This window comes from Vulpes lagopus, chromosome 3 (genome assembly GCF_018345385.1).
Source record: "Vulpes lagopus strain Blue_001 chromosome 3, ASM1834538v1, whole genome shotgun sequence".
NCBI classification, from domain to species: Eukaryota; Metazoa; Chordata; class Mammalia; order Carnivora; family Canidae; genus Vulpes; species Vulpes lagopus.
The window spans coordinates 20,102,549-20,129,514 of record NC_054826.1 but is presented as its reverse complement, the minus strand read 5'-3'; the positions used below and the strand labels follow the sequence as shown (position 1 = coordinate 20,129,514).

Below are 26,966 nucleotides of genomic sequence, written 5' to 3'. Positions count from 1 at the left end.
GAGCACTGGGTGTTATGCTGTATGCTGGCAAATTGAACTCCTTATTGTTTATTACAAAATTAAAAAATAAATACATAAAAAGGTATTCCATGTCACCAGCCAACACTTTAGAAGACCTGCAGTAGCTGAAATAGTTCAACTGGCAATTTTCATAGTATACTTTGTTTCTCGGTAGCATGTGTCCAAATATTGTTTAGAGAGCAGTCATATTCTTGCACAGATGCATACCTGAGCATAATTGCACACATCCAATTTGTAGCTCTGGAACAACCACTCATTCATCATTAACAAACAAACAAACAAAACCAACCTATTTCTACACCTATTTCTCAAAGCCAATTGGACATCGTGTTTGTGTTGATCAGACCAGAAATCTCTCCCTCTGGGTTTCAGGGTTCAGAAAACTTTTTCTATAAAGGGTCATATAGTAAATACTCTGGGCTTTGCAGGCTATATAGTCTCCTTTGCAACTATTCAACTCTACTGTTATAGTACAAAAGGAGCTGTGGACAATGACTAATTGTGTGACTTCATTTCAATAAAACTCTATTTGTAAAACAGGTAGCAAGCTAGATTTGCCTCCTTGGCTGTAGTTTGCCAATCAGTGATCTAGAAAAGACCTTGAGTGGGATGTGTCATTTAACCATCCACAGAGACTCAAGATGGAGAACTCACGTACATCACTGAAAAGATACTCCATCTCAACAATTCCTCCATACCACATTTAAATCCCACCACCTATGTTTCCCCGGTGCCATGGAACACAATCTTCTCATTTCTCTGTCCTCCTCATAGCCCACGTTACTTAACAACACTTCTTAGGCTCATCCTATTGGCTTCTGACTTTTATCTCTCTAGGTTATGACTGCTAGAATTTGCCCTTTGCTCCAAATACCATGACCATAGGAAAAAATGTATTTAATTTTAGGGCCTCAAAGAACCAACTAGAAAAAGAAGTGTACATACTTATTTTCTTGCCCCATCACCATATGTATCTTTTTCTCCTGTTAACTTTCTCAGATCCTGAAGGGTGAAACTCCTGTACCACAGCCCCAGTGTGTATTCAACAGAGATCTAAGGCACACTACTCTGTTTTTCTTCTTAGCCTGAAATCTCACTCTTTAAAGCCTCAGCACAGTATAGGAGAAAGAAAGCAGACTGTGAACCAGGTACTTGTATTCTGGTTCTGACTTACTCTGGTCTTGAGTAAGTTACTACCATGCATGTTAAAGCATGTTACCTTGGAGCAGAGGTCCCCCACTGTACTTCAAAGAATCCTTAGACTTGCTCAGATAATCATTTCCCACCACATGGTGAAAATATAAGTTGTTTGAGGAATGTTTGTTTTAGCTGTTTTCCATATTTGGGATAATTAATATTTTTTAAAGCCTTCTGTTGTTTTGAGAAGTGTTTGATAAATACTTATTTCCAAAAGAGGAAAAAATTTAATGAAGTGAAGTGATGATGAAAATCATATAGTTGGTTATTACAAAATCAAGAGGAAAATATAAGTCTCCACATTCTCCATTGCCATAGTTTTCTTTTTTCATTGCACCATTTTGTTCTGCTTCACCTTAGCATAATATACATATTAGCCAGTCTCAAACTATTGTGAACCTCTCACAGAAGTATAATCATAATTAGACGTAAAGAGTACACTTGTAGATGCTATTTTAAAACTTTACAGATTAAATTTTATATTTGCTTTTGCTGGTTTATAGAGACATCTTTTTCTACAATAAACATTTACATAATAAACTGTATGCAACAATTTTATTAAAGTCATTTATTAATTTCAATATGTCTCTAGATTCTTTTGGATTTTCTATATACATAATCGTGTTGTCTATAAGTAATACCATAGGATCTCCAGTACAATATTGAATAAATGTAGTGATAGTAGGCATCCTTTTCTCTTTTCTGAACTTAGGAAAAAGTGCTCAATATTTTTCCACTACAATGTTAGCTACAAGTTTTTTGTAGATATCTTTTGTCAGATTGAGAATTTATCTTCTGTTTCTATTTTGATGAAAGCTTTTTAAGATATTAATTAATTAATTAATTAATTTGATGGGAAGAGGTATGCAGAGGGAGAGGGATAAGCTGACTCCATGCTGAGCACAGAACTTGATGCAGGACTCAATCCTAGGACCCTGAGATCATGACCTGAGCCAAAATCAAGAGTCAGATGCCTAACCAACTGAGCCACCCAGGTGCCCCTGATGGAAGTTTTAATCATGCATAATTGTTGAGTTTTTTTAACTTTTGAATTGAAGTATACTTGACATATATTATTTCAGGTGTGCAACATAGGGATTCAATAATTACACACATGAAATGCTCACCACAATAAGTGTAGTTACCGCCTGTCACCAAAGTCACTAAGTTTTCTTTTCTTCTTTTTTTAAAGATTGATTGATTGATTGATTGATTGATTGATTGATTTATGATAGACACACACATAGAGAGAGAGAGAGAGAGAGAGAGGCAGAGACACAGGCAGAGGGAGAAGCAGGCTCCATGCTGGGAGCCCGATGCAGGACTTGATCCTGGGACTCCAGGATCGTGCCCTGGGCCCAAGGCAGGTGCCAAACCGCTGAGCCACCCAGGGATCCCCCATCACTAAGTTTTCATAAATGCTTTTATTCATTTATTAAATGATTATAAGTTTCTTGGGTTTTATTTTACTTACTCTATTCCACCTCACACCATTTATAAAAATACAGTGTGACCACAGAGGATTAAGACTCCTTATAAAATATAAAACTCTAAGAGTAACTGATGCAAATTTAGGAATGTATCTGTAACTTCAGATTTCTTAAACAAAGTAATTTCCTAAGCAAAAGAAAAATTATCCAAAGCAAAGTGACAGATTGAAAGAAGAGACCCTTAAAAATCCTTAAAATCATTGATACCTAGAATGTATGGAGCATATCTAAAAGTCAGGCAATGAAAGCAAAGAAGCACAATAGAAAAATAATGGGGGAATATTAATTTTCAATTTTCAGATAGGAAATCAGAATATCCAATGAGAACAAAGGGATGCTGAAGCTCACTATTGACCAGAGACACCCCACTTAACCAACCGTGAGATATCCTATTACATGTCAGATGTAAGGTCAGTAGGTTGGCAACAGCAAATACTTGCAAGTTGAGAACTTGCTAGTTAGAAGCTCTCTTGGGCTACTGCTAAGAGTGTCAATGTGTACAGTTTTTCTGAAGAGTAACATGGGAGGTTCTAGGAATTTTCTCACAGATGCACAGTGAAAAATATCTTGTGTTTATAGTTGCAGGGAGTCAAAGTCAACAAAAGTCTGCGCTGAGAGAGTAAATAAGTAAAATGTGATTGATACAATGAATGTCTATGCTTCAATAGACTTACCTTGAATAAGGCTCAGAAGCATAATGCTAAATGAAAAAAGTAAGAAATCAAATAAAACTTTTAGCAAAGTACCATTTCTGTAAATTACAAAAATATACATGGATAATGAGACTATATTTTTAAGGGTATACATATATCTAGATAATAGCATATAAGGACAAACTTCAAATACATTAACACATGTAACTAATTCGGGAAAGAAATGAAACAAGATCATGGGGGGAAATCATGAAATAAATAAAAGAAGATCTTGCATAGACCAATGATGATATGGTTTTATAGGCTGTGGAATGTAATCTATTCTGTGTATTTAAATCTTTAAAAAATAGGGGCACCTGGGTGGCTCAGTGGTTGAGCATCTGCCTTTGGCTCTGGTAATGACCCCGGGGTCCTGGGATGGAGTTCCACATTAGGTTCCCCACAGGGAGCTTGCTTCTCCTTCTGCCTATGTCTCTACCTCTCTCTCTGTGTCTCATGAATAAATAAATAAAATCTTTTAAAAAACAATCTTTAAAAAATATGTGATATCACTTACAAAATTATATATGTATGTATATTCCTGTGCATGTGTATATTTACATAGAGACACACACACACACACATATAATATGACTGGGAGTATTTACTCCAAATATTGGAGTAATTTTTGTCTGGTTATTAAAAATGATTTTAATCTTCCCTTCACACTTTTGCATATTTCCTAAATCTTCCTCAACAAATACTCTACAATAAAAAAAAAATCAATACATGTTTTAATTAACTGGACACATTCCTAAAGGGGAAGACAATTTTAAGCAATTTATTCTAAGTGGTTTTTAAAAATAGTCAGAGATTTCTTTTTCTTTTTCTTTCTTTCTTTCTTTTTTTTTTTTTTTTGCAAGAGCAAAACCTATTACAATATTCTTTGAATGGGAGAATCACTGAAAATTCAGAATCCCAGAGTTTCAGGGTTACTGCTATTTGAAGTAATCGTTTACAAAGTCCAGAGTTTCCACAGAGTATTTATTTTGACAACACCCTGGGTATTGTTAGACCTGTGGGATAGGTCCTGTGTTAGCTAGCAATAGGAGGGAGAAGTTTTGTTTGGATTATCATGTAAACCATTTTCATTGCGACCTATTTTTTTCAGCCACCTGAGGATAAGCTCTCTGGACACCAAAGACTGTTTAAAGGTGAGTGATATAATGATTTCATTCATAATCTTACTATTTCAAAATCATGGATCATGTTTCCAACAAACTTACCCTTTCATGAACGAAAATACATACCTTAGATCATTTGCCTTTCTTTTAAAATAAGAAGTAACTACTTAACTTAAATATCATAAGAACTAAAGGTTCGTGTTTCTTAAAGAACTATCCTTCCAGAGAACAACTTTGTTGAGATCAAGTTTTTTCTATGAGTTAAACTAGAGTTAAAAAGTAAAGCAAACATACCCTTTAACCAAAAGATGAGTCATGTGCCTGGACTCCCTAGCCTGCCCTAGCAATGGTAAGTATCATTTCTCGAGATTTTGGGGCATGCATAGAAGAAAAACATTAAATAAAGAGATTCAAGAAATTCACAAGAAGACAGAAAGAAAGAACCTGCAGCTGAGGGCAAACTAGAGCATCCTCTAACCTGTCGGGTAAGATATGCCAAACTGCCTTATAGACACATTCATGTGAGGCAAGTACATTAGAAGGTGACAGATCAGAATGAAATGGACTTCACTCTACACTAGAATTCTCCAAATGCTCACAAAGCCATCTTCAATGGTTCTGTGGGATCACTGATTTTTAGAGTTCAAGAGAGATGTATGGCTGCTGCTCTTCCACCATGGCACCAGAGCAGAAGATTTTTCCAGCCTTCTCTTCTAACTGAACATTATTTTGTTCCATGTTTCTATGAAAATTGTATGGTAATGGGTAAAATGCCCATATGTCATTGTAGATATTTCCAAAAAGCCTAGAGATGTTGAAAATTAATAAATAAGGAAACATCTGATATTTTATGCTGGGCCATGGTAATAACAAATTTAGAGAAATAATTATCTTTATTGGAATGAAAATTATCCTTTTAACATAAAACAATTTTTCCTCATAACAATCAAATGGTATTAAAGGAGAAGATATCAATTAGTTATTTTATTATCAGCTCCTCAAATAAGAAGCTTAGACCCTATCATCTTAATTTATAGCATTTTTCCAAATCGCCTCAGAAGAGTTATAGCCAGAGAAGAGGTTGGAATAATTTTATAAGGGTTCTGTTCTTGAAGTTTTTGCTCTTAGTTGGAATAAAGTCCATCAATGCTTTTCGAGTTTTTGGAAGTGGAAACAGATATCATCTGCTGAGAACTGACAACTGGTAATTTAACTTCTCTCAATCATCTACATGCTGATTCAACAAAATACTTTAAGAATTTGCTTTCTCTACAGTTGAAGGAATTATTCTGGAAGAAAATAATCTCTTCAAAATCTAATAAGAAAAATAAATAAACAACAACAACAGTAAAAACAACAAAACCCTCTCCTGTTAGGCTCCTTTGTTGAAGCAGTTCCTGTATGAGAGGATCCCTAGTTGAGGGTTGGAGGGTAGGAAGGTGATTAGTCAGGTGGTTGGTTAACGGGGAAATTTCACATTGTTAGGAGTCTCAGCAATGAAGGCCCAGTGAAAAACCACCAATGAAAGTGGTGAAAAACCACCCAATCTGGAGTTTGGGTCTGATTATTTAAGACACACTTTTCTCCTGATCACAGGCTAAATTTTGTCTGGACACTCTTTCGCTCAATGTCCTATAGTTCTGTGCTGCCTGGCAAAACCAGGAAAGGTGAGTTACTTACCAGTGAACAAAAATCAGTAAGCAAATGCAGCAATCTTTAATTTTTGGATTCGAATAGGGAAATAATAGCTTTTAGATAAGTAGCAGCCTACCTATGAGTTGCATTTAAAAAAAAAAAAAAAAAAAGCTTGGATAAAAAGCATGGGAAGAATCCTCAGTTTCTGTCTACCCTCCCCAGACAGTGATAATGGATTCTATTATTTGTATTTCATTCAATGCCTAGCAGTATACAATGGATACTCAAATGTATGTCATTTTCATTTTAAATTGAAGGACATTCAGTCACATGTCAACGATTTTGGTTGCTTTTATTCTAGCATTTTTCTCTGGGCTTGTAGGGAAGTGCAAAAATCTCACTAATTTATTAAGAAGAAATGCTGTCAAGTCTGAGCATATTGGAGAAATAATTTTTATATATGATCTCACACTCTTGGTTTGAATGAAGATTTATAAAATGATCCTCATTTTTTTTTTGCTAAAGAATTTTTTTACTGCGACACAAAGAAAATGACCACATTAAAATATAATCAGAAACTTACCCTCTGAAACATTTGAGGGAGGCATATTTCAGTAGGCAATTTGGCAATATCTATTAATATTTTAAATTTCATATCATTTGACTAAGCCATCAACTGCTAGGAACACTCCCACTGATCCCATGGATCTACTACGAAAGTATACAGTGCAATGATGTTTATTGCAGTGTGTGTATATACTAAATGTCTAAAATTAGGAAATAGTTAAATCCAGTGTAATACATCCACATGGTATAAAACTATGCAGCCACTAAAAAGATGCAGTAGATATGCATCTATCAATATAGAAAGATTTTCAAAGTATATTACTCAGTAAAAACAGCAAACTACAGAGTAGGGCACATCATATGTCCTCTTTTTGTGTATATATTTAAAGAACATGCATACATGTATATGTGTAAGATAATATATGGAAGAATTTTCCCTCAGTTGGATACCAATAAAAAAAAGAAAACAGTGATTATGTGTGGGAAGAGGTCATGGCTTCAGGTAGAAGAGAACTCTGGCTTATATTTTTCTTTCTGTTCTGTTCAAAATTTTCAAATATAGACATGTGTTATTTTTACTTTTTTTGAATGTCAGCAGAAATTTTCTGGTTGATTATATTATAAGCTATGTTAATTTTCTTCTTCATACATCTTGATATAGTTTAGAACTTAATAAATGTTATCAAATAAATAAGAGGTAGACTAAATAAATTACAGGTGCTTTAAAAAGAAATCTGAATCTCAAAAGCTGTAGTTTTTTTTTATTTCAATCAACTATTACAACAAAGCTGAGATAAAGCAGTTATGTTACAAAGTATCAGTCTGGCTAAAACAATGGAAGACAATTGAACAGAGAAGATCATTTCTGAGGTCTATGAAATATCTTTAATTTGGCAGAAACTTTGAGAATAGTGTTACAAAAGTGGCTGTAATTATGGACTCAAATTATGATATTCATATTTCATAAAAACCCATTTCTAAACTATTTCCAAGACCCAATTCAAAAATATTTATTCATTAAATGCTGTGCTTGCTCTCATTCTTCTAAATGCTGAAATGAATTCAACAGACAAAAGAGACCAAGAACCAGCGTGTTTACATGCTGATGAAGGAGAGAGGGAAGAGGAGATATTTATTTAAACTTAAGTAATAATTTATATATCAAAAGGGGATGTATAACAAAGAAAAATAAAGCTTTGAAGGGGCATAGGAAACACTGGTGGGAAATTACAATTTCAAATAAAATGGTCAGAGATCTGATTTTATTTGTAAGATAAAAAGCAACTAAAGCCATATTTCTAAGTTGTTTTGAATGCAAATAGCCTTATTTAATATCAAAACACATTTTTGGCTTTCACATGATCCTTGCTTCACTTAAGTAGCCACTAATTTTGAAAAATGCATGAGCAACAGCTACTATTAAATTTGTAACACTCTTAAATGTTATTACTAACTTGAAAAACTAATTTTTATTGAGTGATGATTCCTTGCCAAAGATTGTTCTAAGCACTTTACATGAATTTTCTTACTGAAGCCTAACAAAAAAGTCTTATAAAGAAGGTAGAGTGTTATTGATGGTTTTATAGATAATGAAACTGAGACACAAAAATTAAAAGAATGGCTGGGCACCTGGGTGGCTCAGCTGGTAAGGCATCCAACTCTTGGTTTCAGCTCAGGTCGTGATCTCTGGGTTGTGAGATCGAGCCCCACGTCTGCTTGTCCCTCTCCCTCTGCTCCTCCAACCCCCTCTAAAATAATAAATAAGTCTTTAAAAACAAAAAATAAATTATATGAATGGCATTTTAGCTCTTTAAATGAAAGTTACTATATTAATAAAATACAACAGCATTTTCTCTGTGTATTTAATAATGTTGCATGTTTTGTTAAAGATATAAGGATCAAAATAGCAACACTGGGGGCAAGAGGTGGTTTTGCAAGTTCCTTTCAATAGCTGGCAGATCCTCAAGGCTCCACAGCACACAGGGGAGCCACTGATCAAAGTTTTCTCTATCATTCAGCTACATCTGGATAAATGCTCTTGTGACCTAGGTGGTAGAGTTCAAGGCATTCTAGATGCTCCAGTAACACATCGTTAGTGTGATCAGAAATTCAATGAAGGGATGCACCTCATCCAAGAATGAGGAGTTCCAGGATCTAAGTTGTTATGTAGTCTCAGGATTATTGCCCCTCCTGAAGCCCCAGTTTCATCATCCATACCATGAGGGGGTTTAACCCGGAGATGTCAAAGATTCATTTCAGCTCTAACTTCTATGACTCCATAGGTAGAGATAATTGGTTGAGCATCCAACTCTTGATTTTGGTTCAAGTCATGATCTTGGACCATGAGAGCCCCATGTGGAGTCTAACGATGGGCTCTGTGCTCAGCATGGATTCTATCTCTCTCCCTCCTCTGTGCTTCTCCCCCACTTGCATGCTCACTCTCTGTCTCTCAAATAAATAAATAAATCTTTTTTTAAAAGTATAAGATTATATAAGAATTTTTTTTTAGATTTTATTTATTTATTCATGAGAGACAGAGAGAGAGAGAGAGAGAGAGAGAGGCAGAGTCAAAGGCAGAGGGAAAAGCAGGCTCCATGCAGGAAGCCGGATGTGGGACTTGATACTGGGATTCCAGGATCACGTTCTGGACCGAAGGTGGTGCTAAACCACTGAGCCACCCAGGCTGCCCAAGAATTTCCATTTTGGAATGAAATGTGCTACAAATGCATACTACAGTACCTTGTCTTATAGGCTATTACCGACAGTTCAGAGAAACTTCCTAGAACTGGGAGTTGTAACTCTGGGATATCCACTCTAAAAATATTTAAAAGCAGGATTTGTAGTCATAAGTATGTGAATTTATATGTATTAACTAGCCTTAAGGAAGGGAGGGAGATGCAAATGTTTTCTAACATCTGAGTCTGTAACTGAGAATGACTTGTAAGTTTTACCTCCAAAAGGCATTTGATGTACATCATTCCTCTTCAGGGCTTAGAGGCTTTCAAGGCATGGCTGGACACTCCATCTTGTATTTCATTCTCCTGAGTGCTCTGATTGACAAATGCCAATCCTGTTTCTGTGATCATTACCCATGGAGTCAGTGGTCCAGCTGCTCAAAAACCTGCAATTTTGGAACCCAGAGCAGACAGAGGTGAGTGTGAGCTGTGTAGATTGTGTTTGTGCCATGGGAAACCTCACATACAGATTTAGAAAGTTATCAAGGTAAGTTGGTGGGGACAGGTGGCTTGGGTACCCTACTCCTCCACCATCTTGCCCCGCCCCCTCACAGACAGACTTAAAAATATCAAAAATCCCACACTAAGCAATCCCAAAGTAAGAAATCATAGAATTTGATTTGGATAGAATTTGAGGTCTTTTCTGCATAAGGTTGAATTGAAGTCTACATTTGTTCTCTCCATAAAATCAAAGGGCTTCAAAGAAATTTAGTTAAGAATATGTGCAATATTTTCTGTTGACTATTTAACTTACTAAGAATCACTACTCAAGCCTTTTTCAATCAGTGTATAACTGCTTGCCTACAGTTAGTGAGTTAATTATAGAGAATTTTCTACTCATTAAACTGAGTCTAACAGGACCTCAATTGAGCAGCGCTATTAGCTATTAGCTTGATTGTTGGCAAATACAAGATGGCAAGAAAACTGTTTACTTGATAACATTTAATAATTCAGTCTTCTCACCGATTCAGAGTACTTATCCCCCACAGTTTCTTTAAATCTGTTAGATGTCTCTGTTCCATGGAGATGCTCACATAACTTGGGAACAAAGGCATATATTTAATGTTTTTTCATTATTACAGCTTTTTAGAGACCTACTTTAGAAAACTATTTTTACACGCGCAATGTGAGTTTCATTAAAATCATCAACTGACTTCCTCAATAAACCATCCTCTAAGTATGTTAAAGCTTTTAAGACTCCTTCACTCAAGAGTCCCTCTGTAGCTCTCCACTGCCTACCAAATAAAGCACAACAACATATCAGGATTCTCTCAGCCAGCACTGCCCAGGTCCCTCCCACAAGCTCCACCAGGGACCCATCATGCTCCTCCACCTCTAATCTTGGCATATGCCTTTCCTTCCACATGCCCTTTTCTTTGATGTCTGGGGGACTCATGTGAATTTTTCAAGGTGTATATCTTCTATTACTTTCTCTTTGAATCTTTGGCCCCACAGCACTCTGACTATGTCTCAATCCTTATACTTATCAAACCGTGTTGTCATACTTTAAGGAATTTGCAGGAACTTTCTTTTCTTTTCCATCCAGTCCTTTCCAAGAATTCCTTGAAGGCCAGCTTCATAGATGTGTGAACTATTCAGTCACACAGGACCCTACTTAGAAGGGTTCCATGCTTGGCTCAATGCTCTGCCATTACTGTCTTAAAATTCTTAATAATTTATTAATAAGACGCCCCTCACTTTCATTTTGCACTGGGCCTCACAAATTAAAAATCCAGTCCTAAGTTCCATTAAGTGGTAAGAACTGCGCAGATGCCAACCTGCCTGATTTTCCATGAAAACTTTTACCTTCATTAATAGTGGTTGATGTTCAATGATATTTTTCTTATGGGGCTTGAAGGACAGTGAATATATTCAATCTAAACCTCTTTCTCCTCACTATTACAGAAAAATAGTAGTTGATCAGTATTATCTGGATAACTTTTGTGACCAGCTTTGCACTAAGTCGGAGACCAGAGAATGTAACTGGCAACGTTGTCCCATCAACTGCCTCCTGGGAGATTATGGACCATGGTCTGACTGTGACCCTTGTGTTGAAAAACAGGTAGGTGACCCATGGATATCTTCAGGAGATCTGAATCACGATAAAAGACTTGGATAACCTAACATCAATGTTAGGTTAGGTTCATCAATGTCTAAAAATAAGCCATCTCAGCTTCCATTGATGGAAAATTCCATTTAGCAATCTTTTATTCTGGGGGGGGGCGGGGGGGGAAGCAGAACTCATTTACATGGTTTACTATCATAGGAGGACCAAGAGGAAATTTTGCCCCCCAGTGCTGGTATAGTACTTACTGAGCTCTGAATTCTACTGCCTATTTCCTCTGAGAGCTCAGAAAGTAAAAGCAGATGCTAGAAAACGGGGGTTTCGGTCCAAGATTTAAAATCAGATACAAATGAGAGACATTAATCAAAAGGCTGACTCCTGGCCCTGCCTCTAATTTCCCTCTCCCCGCAGGAAAGTCCCTTGATTTGTTTGTTGTTCCTAGCTGTAGTATTTACCCATCTTAGCTCATTCCTATGAGGGCATTGGCCCACATAAATCGCAGTCAGAGTGGTGCTGAGCATTCTCACATTAGGAAAGAAAAAGAAACTTTGTGGAGCACTCACTCTCTGAGGGAAACTGTTCTAGGCTTTTTACTTATATCATCTTATTCAAACTTCACATCAGAGTGTGTTTTCCTACTCCCTTTACAGATGAGGAAGCTATAGCTCATTTAGGGAGAAGTAACTTTCCCAAGAATACACCTCTGATGAACAGAGGCGCTATATTTTGAACTTGGATTTTTCTAACTTGAAAGTCAGTAATTTTTTATCCTGTCCTATTCTTATCCTTCCCTGACTCCCTGTTTTACTACTCACCATTTAAAATCCTTTAAATGAGGGATCCCTGGGTGGCGCAGCGGTTTGGCGCCTGCCTTTGGCCCAGGGCGCGATCCTGGAGACCCGGGATCGAATCCTACATCAGGCTCCCGGTGCATGGAGCCTGCTTCTCCCTCTGCCTGTGTCTCTGCCTCTCTCTCTCTCTCTCTCTGTGACTATCATAAATAAATAAAAAATTAAAAAAAAAATAAAATCCTTTAAATGTGAATGTGTTAACCTGGGTTTCCTTTTTTTTAAAAAAAAGATTTTATTTGCTTATTCATGAGAGACAGAGAGAGAGAGAGAGGCAGAGACACAGGTAGAGGGAGAAGCAGGCTCCTCACAGGGAACCCAACACAGGATTTGATACTGGAACCCCAGGATCACGACACGAGCCAAAGACAGACACTCAACCACTGAGCCACCCAGGGGTCCCATCAACCTGGGTTTCCATGCTGACTTCCTTATGCAGAGGAACCCTCAAATCCTTTCAAATTGGTTACTTCATAGGACCTTTGAGATACACAAGGGCTACTATGGGGCACCTGGGTCGTACAGTAAGTTAAGTCCCTGGCTCTTGGTTTCAGCTCAGGTCATGATCTCAGGGTCATGGAATTGAGCCCCACATTGGGCTCCACACTCATGGAGGCTGCTTGAAATTCACTTTCCCTCTTTTCTTCACGCTTGTACTCTGTCTCTCTCTAAAATAAATAAATCAATCTTTAAAAGTGCTAATGCTACTGCCTAGATTTACTGCATGCAAGATACTCCATAAATATTTGTGCATTTGATTTAATTTATTTTCATATGGTTTCAGAGTTAGAAGTCTTAGAAATCTTTTGTCCTGATTTCTCATTTCATGATTTGGAAAACTGAGGCCCAGAGAGGCGATGATTTCCCTAAGGGCACACAATAATGGAACTGGAAAACTCATTAGTTAATTTAGGAAACATTAATGGAGGAGGAATCACTGCTGTGATGAAGAAGCCCAGTTTTCTTAGACACTTTTGGCTTGGACCCTGCCTCCAAGTCCCCTCACCTTTCTCTTCTTATCTTTCAGTTTAAAGTGAGATCCATCTTGCGCCCCAGTCAGTTTGGAGGACAACCATGTACTGAGCCCCTGGTGACCTTTCAACCATGCATTCCATCTAAGCTCTGCAAAATTGAAGAGATTGACTGCAAGAATAAGTTCCGCTGTGACAGTGGTAATGTACTTCAGGAGATGTTCAATCTCTACCAAAAATGACTTGACAATAAAGTTATTCCAGTTGACTACCAGTAAAAGCCATGACAGAGAAGTCCCACCATGTTTTAAGCATGGAGACAGGAGTGTTATGGTCCCAATTGCCAAGCCATTCATGTATGAAATTATAGCTCTCAGGCTATAATTATCTTGACCAGCACCCGATCCATTTGCTCTCCAAGTACTGGTGCCCAGGTCCCTAAACTGTAATAAAGCAGGCTGAAGAGAAGGCAGATACTCATAAAAATCAGCTATTAATGAGGACAAATCTATGATGAGAACAAGCAGCTGAAGAAGAGTGACAGATTTAAAAGATCTTCAATATAGTTTATTAAGATAAGAATATTAAGATATTATGTCAGAGAGGTGACTAGAGATAATGTGGTCCATTCTTTTGGTCCATTGAATGGCTCCAAAGGTAATTCCAAAGGGAAAATTGAAAATGATTTAAACGATGGCAATAGTCACATCCATTATTCATTCAGATATTTAAGTTTCACTAGATTACGAATCAATATACTTGAATAGACTGCTTAATCCTATGTATTCTCTTGCTAATTAATAGCTCTTCAACACCACCATTTTGAACTCTCTAAATCTGATTTCTGCAAACTTTTTTCAGTAAAGGTCCAGAGAGTAAATATTTTAGGCTTTTTGGCCGTATGTTCTTTGTTGCAACTACTCAACTCTGGCACTATAGCATCAGAGCTGCCATAGACGGCATGTAAACAAATGGGTATGGCTGTGTTCCAGTCAAATTTTACTTACGAAGTCGGGCAGCAGGTGAGTTTTGGCTCTGCTTCCTGCTTTCCACCAGAGTTCACTAACCTCTTACCTAAATAATCAATTTGACATTAAAATTGGGATCCATATCATTTTTGTGTACTCTGGAATACAATGAAAAGTACAGTATTTATAACTAAGTAGCAGATTTCAAATTCCATAGAAAAATTGACTCCAGACCTTAGATCTAGTGTTTCTCTCCTCTTGCTCCTTGCTTCCTGCCTTTAGCTTTGTTGACCTTTTCTGAAAGCTGGACAGGAATGCTGGTGTTGGAATTTTCCCACTGTACCCCCCCACACCTGGGATATGAAGGTGGCACATGGGTAGGAAGATACACTTCATGGCTACATGCATAAGGTCAGGTCACAAGTTGACAAAATAAGGAATATGAAAACAACCTTGCTGGCAATGGCTGAGTGGAATACAGACTTAGGCATTAAATCCAGAATATTAAAATAAAGGTTTAGAACTGAGATACAACTATTTGAAGCTTGAAAGATAGCTTTGGAACTAATTACCAAAAAGAACCCCTTTATATAATGGATGCTAAATCTATGAAATTTATTACGGAAGGTTTGTTTTGTTTAGGCCAAAAATATTCACAAGTTTGAAAAGCCTTTAGGTACATCTATGGCCCACCCATTCATAAGAAGTGATTTCAGGAAAGCTAGTGGTATAAGGACAGGTGATCTCTAGTTCATCATTAATATATCCAGCAAGTGATTTAAAAAAAAAAAAAAACCTGACTATTGAAATGTGTATGCAATGTATGGTAAGCAGCTGCTACCCTGAGCATTCTTGGTGACCCCTGCTCTGCTGTTCAGGTCCCTTCACCAGGAATCCTTAGATCTTCCCATGATCCAGCCATTAAGTGTATGATCCCTGCCACAGATGTGGTTGGCATTCGTTTTGATCAGTGCCATGGCCTATGGATTGATAAATATTTCATTGAAGATTATATACTACTTTGCTTTTCTAAAATCAGCCACTATTGCTTTTCAGCCTTTGGGCTAAGACCAAGTGTAAAATCATCCACTAATGCCCCTCTCAAAAGAAATAAAAGCTTGTATGGACTCAATAGGATGCCTGGCTCTCAATTAACAAAGAACTATTTATCCTAAAGTGAGTTTCTCTCTTCCCTTTCCTCCCTCATGATTGCTGTTCAAGTCCCTCAAGACTAAATATATGATTTTAACACACATGTGGATCTGTGAGAATTATCCACAAGACTAATAATCCCAACTCACACTATACCAATTCCTCTCTCAAAGTCCTAATTTTAAGCATAAAGACAAGAGAAGCTGTATCTTGTTATACATATACTATACCATTGCAGTAACACAAATGTTCAAGTAAATAGGAAAAACATGTACAATTTCTAAGCGATACATATCTCCAGATATAAATATATATATATATAATATAGCCATATATATATATGTGTGTGCATTGACTAAAGCATGCTGACTTCTGCAAATCCTGCACTATCCAAACTGCCCTTCACCTTTCCCATTCCTTCTTTGGTATGGGATATATTTATGGCTTACAATATCTCTCCCCTTGTGTTTCCTATTCTATTGAGTTTCTGTGGCCTGGAACCATTCTCAGCTGTGCCCTATCTGACCTCTATCACTCCTGCCACCCATTCCTAAACATCACTCAAAAGAAGTCCTCTGGATTTCATCCCTACCCTTGCTAATCACTCCTCTTCAATATCCCCAGAAGTACCAAATGAATAGAATTTCTTATATTCATACACAACTGTTTCCTTGCTCACAAAGCTAGGCTAATGAGAACGGTACCCTGCACGTATGTCCCTACCTCTGCCTGATAAAATGAGATTTCCTTTTTTTTTTTTTTTAGTGTGACCATATCAGAAATTAGATTTGCTCAAATTTAAAAGGGTGAGTTTCAAAACTTTTAAAAAATGTAATATTAGTTCTTTTTCTCCTTTGGATAAAGCAACTCTTATTTCAAACTAAATTACATACTCTTTTCTGCCCTGAAAAAAGCAAACAAACAAAACACTAGAGATGTGCTATTTTAAAAACAAACCATCTTTCAGGTAATATCTTGGGACTCGCAGACATCCAGTTCCCTTAATATATTCAGTCTTGTTTGATTATGGTGCTCACAACTATAATTCTTTATAATTATGGTCCAGATACAATACAAAATTTTGAATAATCAGAGAAAGAGACTTAATTACTTCCATTTTTCTCTACCTTCTTATTGAAGATTATTTACCAAAAGAGTTGAAACTAAGTGTTTTCTGGAAAACTTTCTATTAATAAAAAAATTTAATTCAACAGAATACCAAATTTCCCCAAGCATTTCAGTTAGTCAAAATAGTTATGCATAGGGGATCCCTGGGTGGCTCAGCAGTTTAGTGCTTGCCTTCGGCCCAGGGTGTGATCCTGGAGTCCCAGGATCGAGTCCCACATCAGGCTCCCTGCATGAAGCCTGCTTCTTACTCTGCCTGTGTCCCTGCCTCTCTCTCTCTCTGTGTGTCTCTCATGAATAAATAAATAAAATCTTAAAAAAAAATAGTTATGCATAGCTGCAGTGAGATGCTGATTACAACTTAAAGTAATTAATCAGATGATCTTGAGTAAAACATTTAATTCAATCTCATTGTCAGTGAGACCTGTACATAATCGTACAGATGCCAACATCCCTGATTAGAGACAAGAAGCTGAGGGACAGGAGAGGGGCTGTCTTGTACATAAGCCATTTCAATTTCTGTAACAGATTAATATACACTGATTCTAAGGATCCTTATGAAATTCAGGGAATTTAAAAAGGAAGGGAATTATCTAAGTAAATGGAGTTTGTACTATTTTGTAAATTCACTCACTTAACCTGCTACTTAACCCTGTAGTACCTAGTGGTTTAAAGAATTGCTTTTTTTAAGTTGTTCAAAAAACAATTAGATATAATAAATTTTATGTTCTTGAACATAAGAAAAAAATCACATAGCATGACTCTTATATGTCTGGCTTCTTTCACTCAACATAAAATTTTAGAGATATAGTGATATTATCATGTGTATCTGTGTGTGTGTATATATATTAAACTATAGAGTTTTCTAAAAAATAAGAATAGTGACCTTGAGTTTGTTGTTCTGAATCAAAACAAAAGCCTGAACCTACAGAACATGGTTTCTGCAGCAAGCTCACTGTCATGGGATTGGGATTCTAGAATTACTTCTCTTATTAAGACAATCAGCCCAATGGTAACTAAATTCTACAGTACTCTTGTAATCCTGCAAAAATAAGGGGAAAAAATATCAGTTTGGCATCCATTTCCATATTTCCTAAATATGTATCAAAAATAGTGAAAGTTTTCCTCACAACTCTCCCTTGAAATTTAAAGCACTCACTTGTTTCAAAGCAATAAACATCTTGAATAATCACGTGTTGTTAACGTCATTTGCTTTTCTTGACCAGGCCGCTGCATTGCCAACAAGTTAGAATGCAACGGAGAAAATGACTGTGGGGACAATTCGGATGAAAGGAACTGCGGGAGAACAAAAGCAGTGTGCCCGGGGAAGCGGCAGTGGAATCCCATCCCCAGCGTACAGCTGATGGGCGCTGGGTTTGTAATTATTGTCTTTTCACCCTTTGAAGGAGTAAAGGAATCTCAGGAGGAATGAGCTGGAAGTAGCAGTGAAGCAATGAGACACATGATTGTCCACCTTCCTCATTAACCTCTTATGACTCCCACCAGCCTTGTCTCCCACATGAGGTGGCCCTGCTCTGGCATTATGTGACCATGATCCTCACTGCTGCAGTATAGAAGAATTTAGCATCTTCACACCTAGCCTCTACCAGGCAATGGTTCCTAACCATGGTTTGTTTCCATTCTCATCTATCCTTCTGACAGTTCTGGAGTGAATCAGGGTGGATTCCTGGGGCTAGGTCTTGATTGGGTGAGTAACCAATTAGAAATACACTTTCCCCATCTGTATGTTGGATGACTACAAACTGCTTTGAAGTTCTGTCCTAAGAATTCCTAGAGTTTATTTCAGTAAGAGTGCTTTAATGTCATCTTATCAATGTACAGACATGGTTTCTTTTTTTTCTTTTCCCTGGAAAAAAACCTCAGCCCCAAACTCCCACTGATAAGGAGAAGAGGGTATCAGGAAAGTATGCTTGTGACTGTATTGAAACCCAAAACACTAAGGAAGGAAAACCAGTCTGCAAGCACGAGAGGCAAACTCAGAGTCAATGATAGGAGATAAAGACAGGAAAGGAATGAGGCAAACATGAAAAAAAAAAAGGGAGGTGATAAAAAAAATAATAATAATGGTGAGAAAAGTAAGAGGGTAAGAGGTCAGCTGAACCTGGCTAAGGTATCCAAACCTTCTCTCACATGGACCATGCAGTGCATGTGTAGTTCAGGACCAGATGCATTACCATCTGGTCTACTTGCTCAGCTTATAGATTAGGAAACTGAGATGCAGAAAGGTTAAATAACCTGTCCTACCAACCAGTAAGTGGTGAAACCAGAATTCAAATCCAGATTTCAAAACCCAGGTGATTTCCACCATTACATTCTGATTTAGGACAATATCCACCTTAAGAATGAGAACATACTGGAAGAAACATCAGTAAACCATGCAAACCTCCTTCCAGTCTTTAAATAGTGCTCAGGAATTCTAACATTCTTATTTTAGGTCATGAGGACACTGGAGATTTGGCAAAGGATTCTAAATTCATTAGACTGCGCCAATGTCTTAGAAAATCTCAGGAAATATAAGAGAAGTCAATGAAAAGAGAACTAAGCCTTAGTTGGAAGCATAAGAAAATCAGTAAAGATAATCTCCTGTACTCTCTTGATCCCATGATAAAGAATTCTCCCATCAATTTTTGGCCAGAAAGCAAATAGTTTGCTATCGGTTTTTGCTGCTTTGTATTGGGCTCTTTTTCTAAGTCTTCACTTATGCTGCCAGACCTGCATAATATGAAACCTTGAGGCACCAAAGACGAACAGCAGCAGTTACAAATACAACCTCACTTAATTAGAACAAAAACCAGAAGCTATTGAACCAAACTCTGATAGCAATAAAATGGAGCCACTATGAGTCTGGAAGTGGGGGAGCCAGGTCCTAGAACTAATTCTGCATTAGCTCACTTACATCATAACTAAGTTATCGAACATCTCTGGGCTGCAATTTCCTCATGTATACATCAGATGACTACAAACTGGTTTCACATTCTGTCCTAAGAATTCCTAATTAGTGTTGATTTCAGTGAGAGTGTTTCAACAACATCTTCTTACCAACGTACAGAAATGGTTTCCTTCTTTTCCTTTCCCTGGAAGAAAACCTCAGCCCAAAAGTCCTACTGATAATCACATTTCCTAATGTTCCAACTGATGAGGGGTGACATTACAAACACCTCTTGCTCAGTTGGTCTAGGCTCTAGAGTTACAGATGGGGAGGACCACATGCTATGTGTACTTTGGCAGAAGGACCATGTGGCCCTCTGCCAACCAGAGCTGTTATCCCAAGGTTTCTCAGAAATGAGCAAAACCTGCTGGCTCAGGGACAGCCAGTCCTCTCCTCGCCTCTCCAGGGACCAAGAATTTTAAGAGCTGCTTACTGGAATCTCTTTCTTATCTTTTGGCCTTAGAATCTCTGCCCCCTCTCTAGCACATTTCTACCCAAAAAAGGTAGCCTCCTGGGTAGCTGTACCTGTTTTTAAGTAGCATCTCTCCAAGAAAGAATTTAACAAGACATACCAACGTTCCTACATTGCCAGCACCAGTCACCAAGTCTTAAATCTAAAGCAAGAATTGGGCAATAATAGCATGCTATTCATTTTTTCTCAGGTTCAACCAAGGTACAAATGCATACACACACACATACATACAGGCACACACATGTAGATTTATATATGTGTGTAATTTGTTATTAAATTTTGAAAGTATAAAATATGACACATAAGGCCAAATTAGATAAAAAACACTTTAAAACTTAAAATATGAAAGACCATATAATATATTTGAAAGAGCAAAATATTTAGTCAACTTAAATACCACAGAAGGGAGGAGAAAGAATAAAGCTAAAAATCACTATGTAGTTGACTTAACACCTAAAAGACTCCTTGGACATATCCTAATAGAACTTTCTCTAGAAAACTACCTTCTAGCTCTTTGTTACCTTCATAAATTCCTCATACCCGTGAGCCATTTTTCCCCAGCCCTTTCTTGTTTGTGACAAACTCATAAGTACATTGTATAAAACAGTGTAAGGTCAACAGTTCTTTTATCTCATTGATCCCTTTCAACTCCGAAAACAAAAATGAATGAGTCTTTAAACACCTGCGTTTGTCATGCTACCATGAGTAGTTTGGAAAGTTTTTCCCAGACCAACTCCTCATACTTTCTCCCTCAAAATACCCATTGATGCAAATTCAAATACAGATGAGAACAAACCTCAAATTGTGCTTGCAGCTATTGGAGTATGAGATGCATTTTACAAAAGCCACAGGAATCACACCTTTTTTAAAAACAGCTTTATTGAGGTATAATTCACTACCAGTTCTCCTGCTCTGTACCTCTTCTCCTCTCACACGACCACCCTTGTCGCCATGCTCTGACCAGAAGTGTGGGGGTTTTCCAAGTCAATCTCTGAGACACCAATTGGGTGTCCTATAGTTTGATTCAACTCTGACACCATGTACCTAAGAGTAGTGTCAGATGTCACAGGTGAAGGGCTCAGTCCCACAACCCAGCCTCCTCAGATGCTAATCACCAGCCCAAATGATCACCTGTGACTCTGATACCTAGGAGGTTTTCAGGACCCCTTCCTCTTTGATTAATTTGCTAGAATGGCTCACAGAACTCAGTAAAACAATTTACTTAGTGGTTGTTAAAAAACAAAATTCAACTAAGTGAAGATCTAATTGGCTTTTTCTAATGATTCGCGTCAGGCAGGCTTCCATCTAGCAGATAGAAAAGAGCTCCAAGGAGCTCTACAAAAATGGAAAACATTTATGGGCAGAAGGAAGCAGAGCAAGGAAGTTTCTGCCAAGAGTGGATTATTTCAGGCAAGGTCACCTTCCTTTGAGGGAAAGCAGGAGTCAGTCAGGCAGATTAGCTCACTAGTGCTGACCAAGTATTCGACATTGCTGGTTAAAGCTCACATTCTTGGGAGAGGCGATTAAGAACTGCAATTAGGTTAGGCATTAAGGCTTGGTTTGCTGACATGAAGCTTAGCCCCAGTGACTCCTTTTGTTGTTTCTTTTTTAAAACACTCTTTACCAGTTTATTATAAAACAATATTAAAAAAAAATACAGATGTCCAGTTGGGAGAGATATGTAAGGTGAGCTGTGTGGGAAGGGGCACAGAGCTTCCATGACTCGCCACCTCCCAGGCACTCCATTCTCTCAGTACTTTCATGTATTTAACAGAAGTAATCTGAACCTCACGGTTGTCAGATTTTTATGGAGTCTCCATCATGTAGGCCTGATTGATCATTGACTCCCTTTCTAGTCCCTCTCCCCTCTCTGGAGATTGGAAATAAGGCTGAATATTCCAAGCTTCTAAACAGGGGTTGGTCTTTCTGGTGACCAGCCCCCACCCAGGAGCCTACCAAGAGTCACCTTATTAGAACACAAGACACTCCTATCACCGAGGAAATTCCAAGGGATTTAGGAGCTCTGTGTCAAAAACTGGGGTCAAAGACCAAATATTAAAACAAAAGATGTTCTTAGTGCTCTTACTGCATAGGAAGCTACGAGGATTTTAGGGGCTCTGTGCCAGAAGCTGGGGGCACAGATAATTATATATATTTTTTATTATCTCATCACATGTAAGCCAGCATTATCAAGCTTTTTACAAAGGTTTTTTCACAGAATATTTATAAGAATTTGGAAATCTTTTGGAGCATCTTGGAGAAGTTTTTTATCTACTATAAAACAATTTCTTACGTACTTGACTTGTGCTATGGTTATGTCCTTCAGTTTCCTCATTTATAAAATTGGTGAAATATTTGTATCTATATCTACATCACATGGTTATCATAAATATTAAATAAATATGACAGTAACATTAGGGGTGCCTGGGTGGCTCAATCATTTAAGCATCTGCCTTTGGCTCAGGTCATGATCCTGGGGTTCTGGGATTGAGACCCACATTGGCTCCCTGCTCTGTAGGGAGCCTGCTTCTCTCTCTCTCCCTCTGCCTGCACTTCCCTCTGCTGTGCTCTCTTTCCCTCTGTCAAATAAATAAATAAAATCTAAAAAAAAATTTTTTTTTAAATAGCAACATTAAGTGTAGATCAAACAGTGCTTGATACAAGTATATGTATAAATGTATATGTATAAATATATATATATTTACTATATTCATATATACACATACAGTAAATATGTATATGTATTTACAAATAGCAAATATGTATGCATATTATAAAAATGTATGTAATGTGTGTAAATATACATATAGTAAATATATGTATAAAAATACATAAAGTAAATAGTATGTAGGCATTTATTAAATAAATTTTAAATATTACTACAGTTATTAATAAAAAATAGTATTATTATAATTTTATTAAAATACTGCTATTACTATTTAATTGTTAACTCTCTCTAAGAATTCCTTTGCTGTATCATACTGAAGGAAGTGAACCCAGAATGGCATTAATTATGTAATAATTTATCTTATAATCTGCTTCCAAAGTTTGCACTGGTTTTGTAAGTCATGAAATAAAAATAAACCTAAATTTTATTTTGTGTTAAAAGCCCAGAACAATTAAGTGAGTGGAATACGAGAAATCTAACAGAAGGGCTAGGTTTTTGGCTTCCAACCCTTTCTGCTGCCTCACCATAAACTAGAAAAAAATGGGCTTTTTTTCAAGTCATTTGTCATGAGTCAAAAATGTCTAAGAAAGGAATTTCTTTCATATAAAAGTATGGTAAATTTTAAAGATTGCTGTACAACTATTGAATTCTTGAAAATTACTTTGTTTGCAGGTTTCATTTTCTAGCAGGAGAGCCCAGAGGAGAGGTCCTTGATAACTCTTTCACTGGAGGAATATGTAAAACTGTCAAAAGCAGTAAAGCAAGTAATCCATACCGAGTTCCAGCCAATTTGGAGAATGTCAACTTTGAGGTATGACAACCTATCATGGAGGCACTCCAATGCTGACGGTGATTATAAGCTAAATTTCCAATGAAAAGTTATTGATGAATGAAATGACAAAATATAAAGGTAATGAACATTTTAAATCACCTATTATAGGTTGGTGTTTGATCCTTCCACAACCCAGTGAGGTCAGTGTAGTCATCATCACTTTTATCGATGAAAAAACTAATGTAACCAATTTGTCCATAGTCAAGCAGCTCGTAAATCATGGATTAGATATTCAAGCTCTGGTTTCCCAAACTCCAGAGTCCATGCTTTCTCCAGTGAACATTTAGCTGTACCTTCTCCCGCACAAAATGGTTTGCTTGATTCCAAATTTTCTCCTACCATAGCTAATTCTCTCAGAGAACCACAATACTTAGACATAAAAGAGTGCCTGGCTTCTTAAAAAAATCAAGATGAAGCTAAATGTCACCAGGGTAGTTCTTCTTACCTTTCTTCCTATTTTATTAGTTGATTTGGTTTTCTCTTTGTTTTCCTCAGTGAAATGAGCAATACTCCCAGACTAGCCTACCGCCTTATGCATGATAAGTACTCCAAAATTGTTGAACTAAAGTAAACAATCTATTTCTTTTAAAGTATGATAAGAGAAACAGGAAAGCCAAGATTTTAATGGTAATACCCATGCATATCATTTTGATACGCTAGAGTGAATTTCAGGGGGTCCAGTGATTTCTGAGACTGCTCTCTGGATTCAACAAATGTCATTCAATCCTTCCTTTAGAAAACCTTATATATATATATATATATATATATATATATATATATATATATATATAGTTTTCTAATTTGATCAGCTCAATTTAAAGCCATTTAATATGTATTCATGGACATAGGGAATGCCTTTGGGGCCCAATTGCCTAATTCAAACACCTTCTGGGAGGCTGACCTTGAGGAGTCTGATCTCTGCCTGAAGATAGAAGTGACAAGGGTAACAAGTGACTTCTGACCATGTAAAGAAACTGCCCACCATCTCCCCACAGATCCAGAAGATGCTAATCCCAGAGGGTCCACCACTACCAAGGAAGGTGGAAAAGGTCTCACTGGTATGCTAAATAGGAACTCAGATGAGACATTGTTCCAAAAAGATAGTAATTCTGTCAATAATAGCATTATTCTTGAGATGTATTTATTGAATAACCTTTGGAGACAGAGCTAACATGCAAACATTTACATATAATACTGTTATGTTGGAGGATGTCTTCTAGCACTTAAACAATCCATATGCTTACTTTTAAAATACAGTAATCTTCCCCTGCAAATACTGCCTATATTCTCAGCAAGCATCTATTTCATGCAGTTTTACAAATCACATGTTAAATTAGGCTCATGAGAATGAGGGCAAATTTGTTATCTAAACATTTTATACTTAGAGTTTTGAAAGTATTTTGCATGTATTGTTTTACTCAATTCCCATAATATCCTTCCCAGAAAAATAGAAGATTGTTTATATCTGTTGTACCAGTAGAAGATCCAAGTTAGACAAATTTCTCAGAGTTATGCAACAAGTAAATGGCACATCAGAATTAGAACTCCTGGCTCCTACTGCCCTGCTGCCTGAGCTAGATGAGACCTTGACAGTAATAGCAAGAAAGATATTAACAACCATGCAATACATGCCGGGTTTGAGTACCTTTCATAAACGGTCATTTAAAAGGTATCATCTGTGAGGTTCACCAATGGTGTGCTAGAGCGAGCTCTTCCAGATTACAAGAGCCAATTGCTGAATTTTTAGGAACTTTGCAAGCTAGTTTATAAACATAGCCATTACTAAATATTAAATATGTAGCCTTACAATTAAAATATTAAAAAGATAGGTGATAATTATCTAAATTTATCAACTCTTCATTATTTTGCTACATTTTCCCATCTAAGCTCTTGAGGTTACTTACATCTATTGTATATGTGTTATGAAAATGGTATATAATAATTTGTTACCATACATCTCTTTCCAAGTTTGAATTAAGAGGTACCACAGAGGTAGCCTGAATCAACTATGGTAGGAATATATGCACTATAACCAATGGCAAGTGCTATAGTAAATCACAGGTTTTCACCCTCCCAGAGCACTGGTTTTTAAACATTTACCAGCAGACCACTGGACCCACTCACATAACTTGGTAACCCAAGTCTGGATGGCTAGTTACATCAGGAAATACAGTCTAAAAATCCTCATTCAGAATAAAAGAGAGTCCTGTCATTAACAATGTAGATCTAAAATTTGTCAAACCTTAAGAAACTACCTGAGTTGACCTCTAACTATATGTCATTGAGTTTTAGGTAACAGACAACTCCTGAAGAAGGTCAATAACCAGATCCAAGGTCACAAGAGTTTGGTTGATTTTTCACTGATCTCTGTATTACTTTGTTCAGGCTGTGAGCAGGCAACTGTGCAAATCTAAGCTGTGCTTTACTGAAAACAACAGAGAAGAAATCCAGCAGGCATCTGACTTCCTTTCTCTTATAGTATTGGAGTTCATTAAGATAAATGAAGTAATGGGGTGGCTGGTATGCAAAGATGAGAGAGGCTCCTAAAAGGAAGGGAAGAGAAGGCATTGGATGGGAAGTCAGATTAGAAGACCATAGGAAGAATTCTGCTCCCAGGGGACCCCCAGCCCCTAACTGCTGAGCTCAGTCACCATATGATCCCTGCACCAGGCCCCAGAGTTGTACCACTTACTCAAGAATATTCCAACTTTTTTTCTAGGTGGCACTGCTTTGCTACTGGCTGTGTGCTAAGCATTTACTGTCAGCAGCAAACTGCAGAATACAGTTACTGCTAGACTTTGATACTTAGCAATGCATTGGCCTACCTAGACGTGGCCTCTTACTGCGCCCCAAAGCCTAAGAACCTTCATATCTCTGCAATCCCTCAAAAATTCCCCAAATCCCATATGAAATTCACAAACTTAGGTCCTACCTCTAAGGCTCACAGCACAGGAAACCAGGTGCCACCCCATCCTTTCCATTCCCCTAGTTCCTCTTACTTCTCCTCTGCTCCTTTCTGCAAACCCACCTCCTTTCTTCAAACACAAAAGTAAAAGTGTTGACGCACATTGAATCCTAAGTCATCAGCCCACCGGATCTATAGATGGTGAGGATGGATGGGCTCTGCAATGTATGTAATATATGTAAATGAAGATTAACACCCCCCTCCCCCGCCCCCAGTTTGGTTAACATCTTCCTGGGAAAAGCTATGCTTTCAAAAGTTGCCTTGTCATTCTATATTCCCTTTCATGGAACAGGATTCCCATCATCTCTCCAGCCTCCCCGCTCCACCCCAATATCTACTCCCTCAAAGACTTCTGTGAACTTTCCTCCTAAATATCTTGCAAATGCCCCAGTTTCTCTCTACCCAGCCACAGCTCCCCTAGCCTTGGCCATCAGCCTGTCTCACTGGGCTCATTTCAACAGTTCTTGCAACGGCTCTCCTTGCCTCCAC

The 26,966-nt window shown here is 37.4% G+C and overlaps 1 protein-coding gene across 4 annotated transcripts in view; it reads left to right on the top strand.

Annotated features, from left to right (window-relative positions):
• The window catches only part of C6 (complement C6), a 94,272-nt gene that overhangs the window by 24,034 nt on the left and 43,272 nt on the right, over nt 1-26,966 (top strand). The window contains exons 1-7 of one of the 4 annotated variants that reach the window (XM_041749526.1): nt 4,425-4,554; nt 6,121-6,191; nt 9,715-9,877; nt 11,367-11,523; nt 13,402-13,546; nt 17,817-17,964; nt 23,353-23,491. In XM_041749526.1, coding sequence (XP_041605460.1) covers nt 6,152-6,191; nt 9,715-9,877; nt 11,367-11,523; nt 13,402-13,546; nt 17,817-17,964; nt 23,353-23,491 — 792 coding nt within the window. In that variant the 5' untranslated portion in view covers nt 4,425-4,554; nt 6,121-6,151. Of the gene's footprint in view, nt 1-4,424; nt 4,555-4,863; nt 5,010-6,120; nt 6,192-9,714; nt 9,878-11,366; nt 11,524-13,401; nt 13,547-17,816; nt 17,965-23,352; nt 23,492-26,966 lie in introns of those variants that run through there. The other 3 variants (XM_041749528.1, XM_041749525.1, XM_041749529.1) reach the window with 3 other exon arrangements.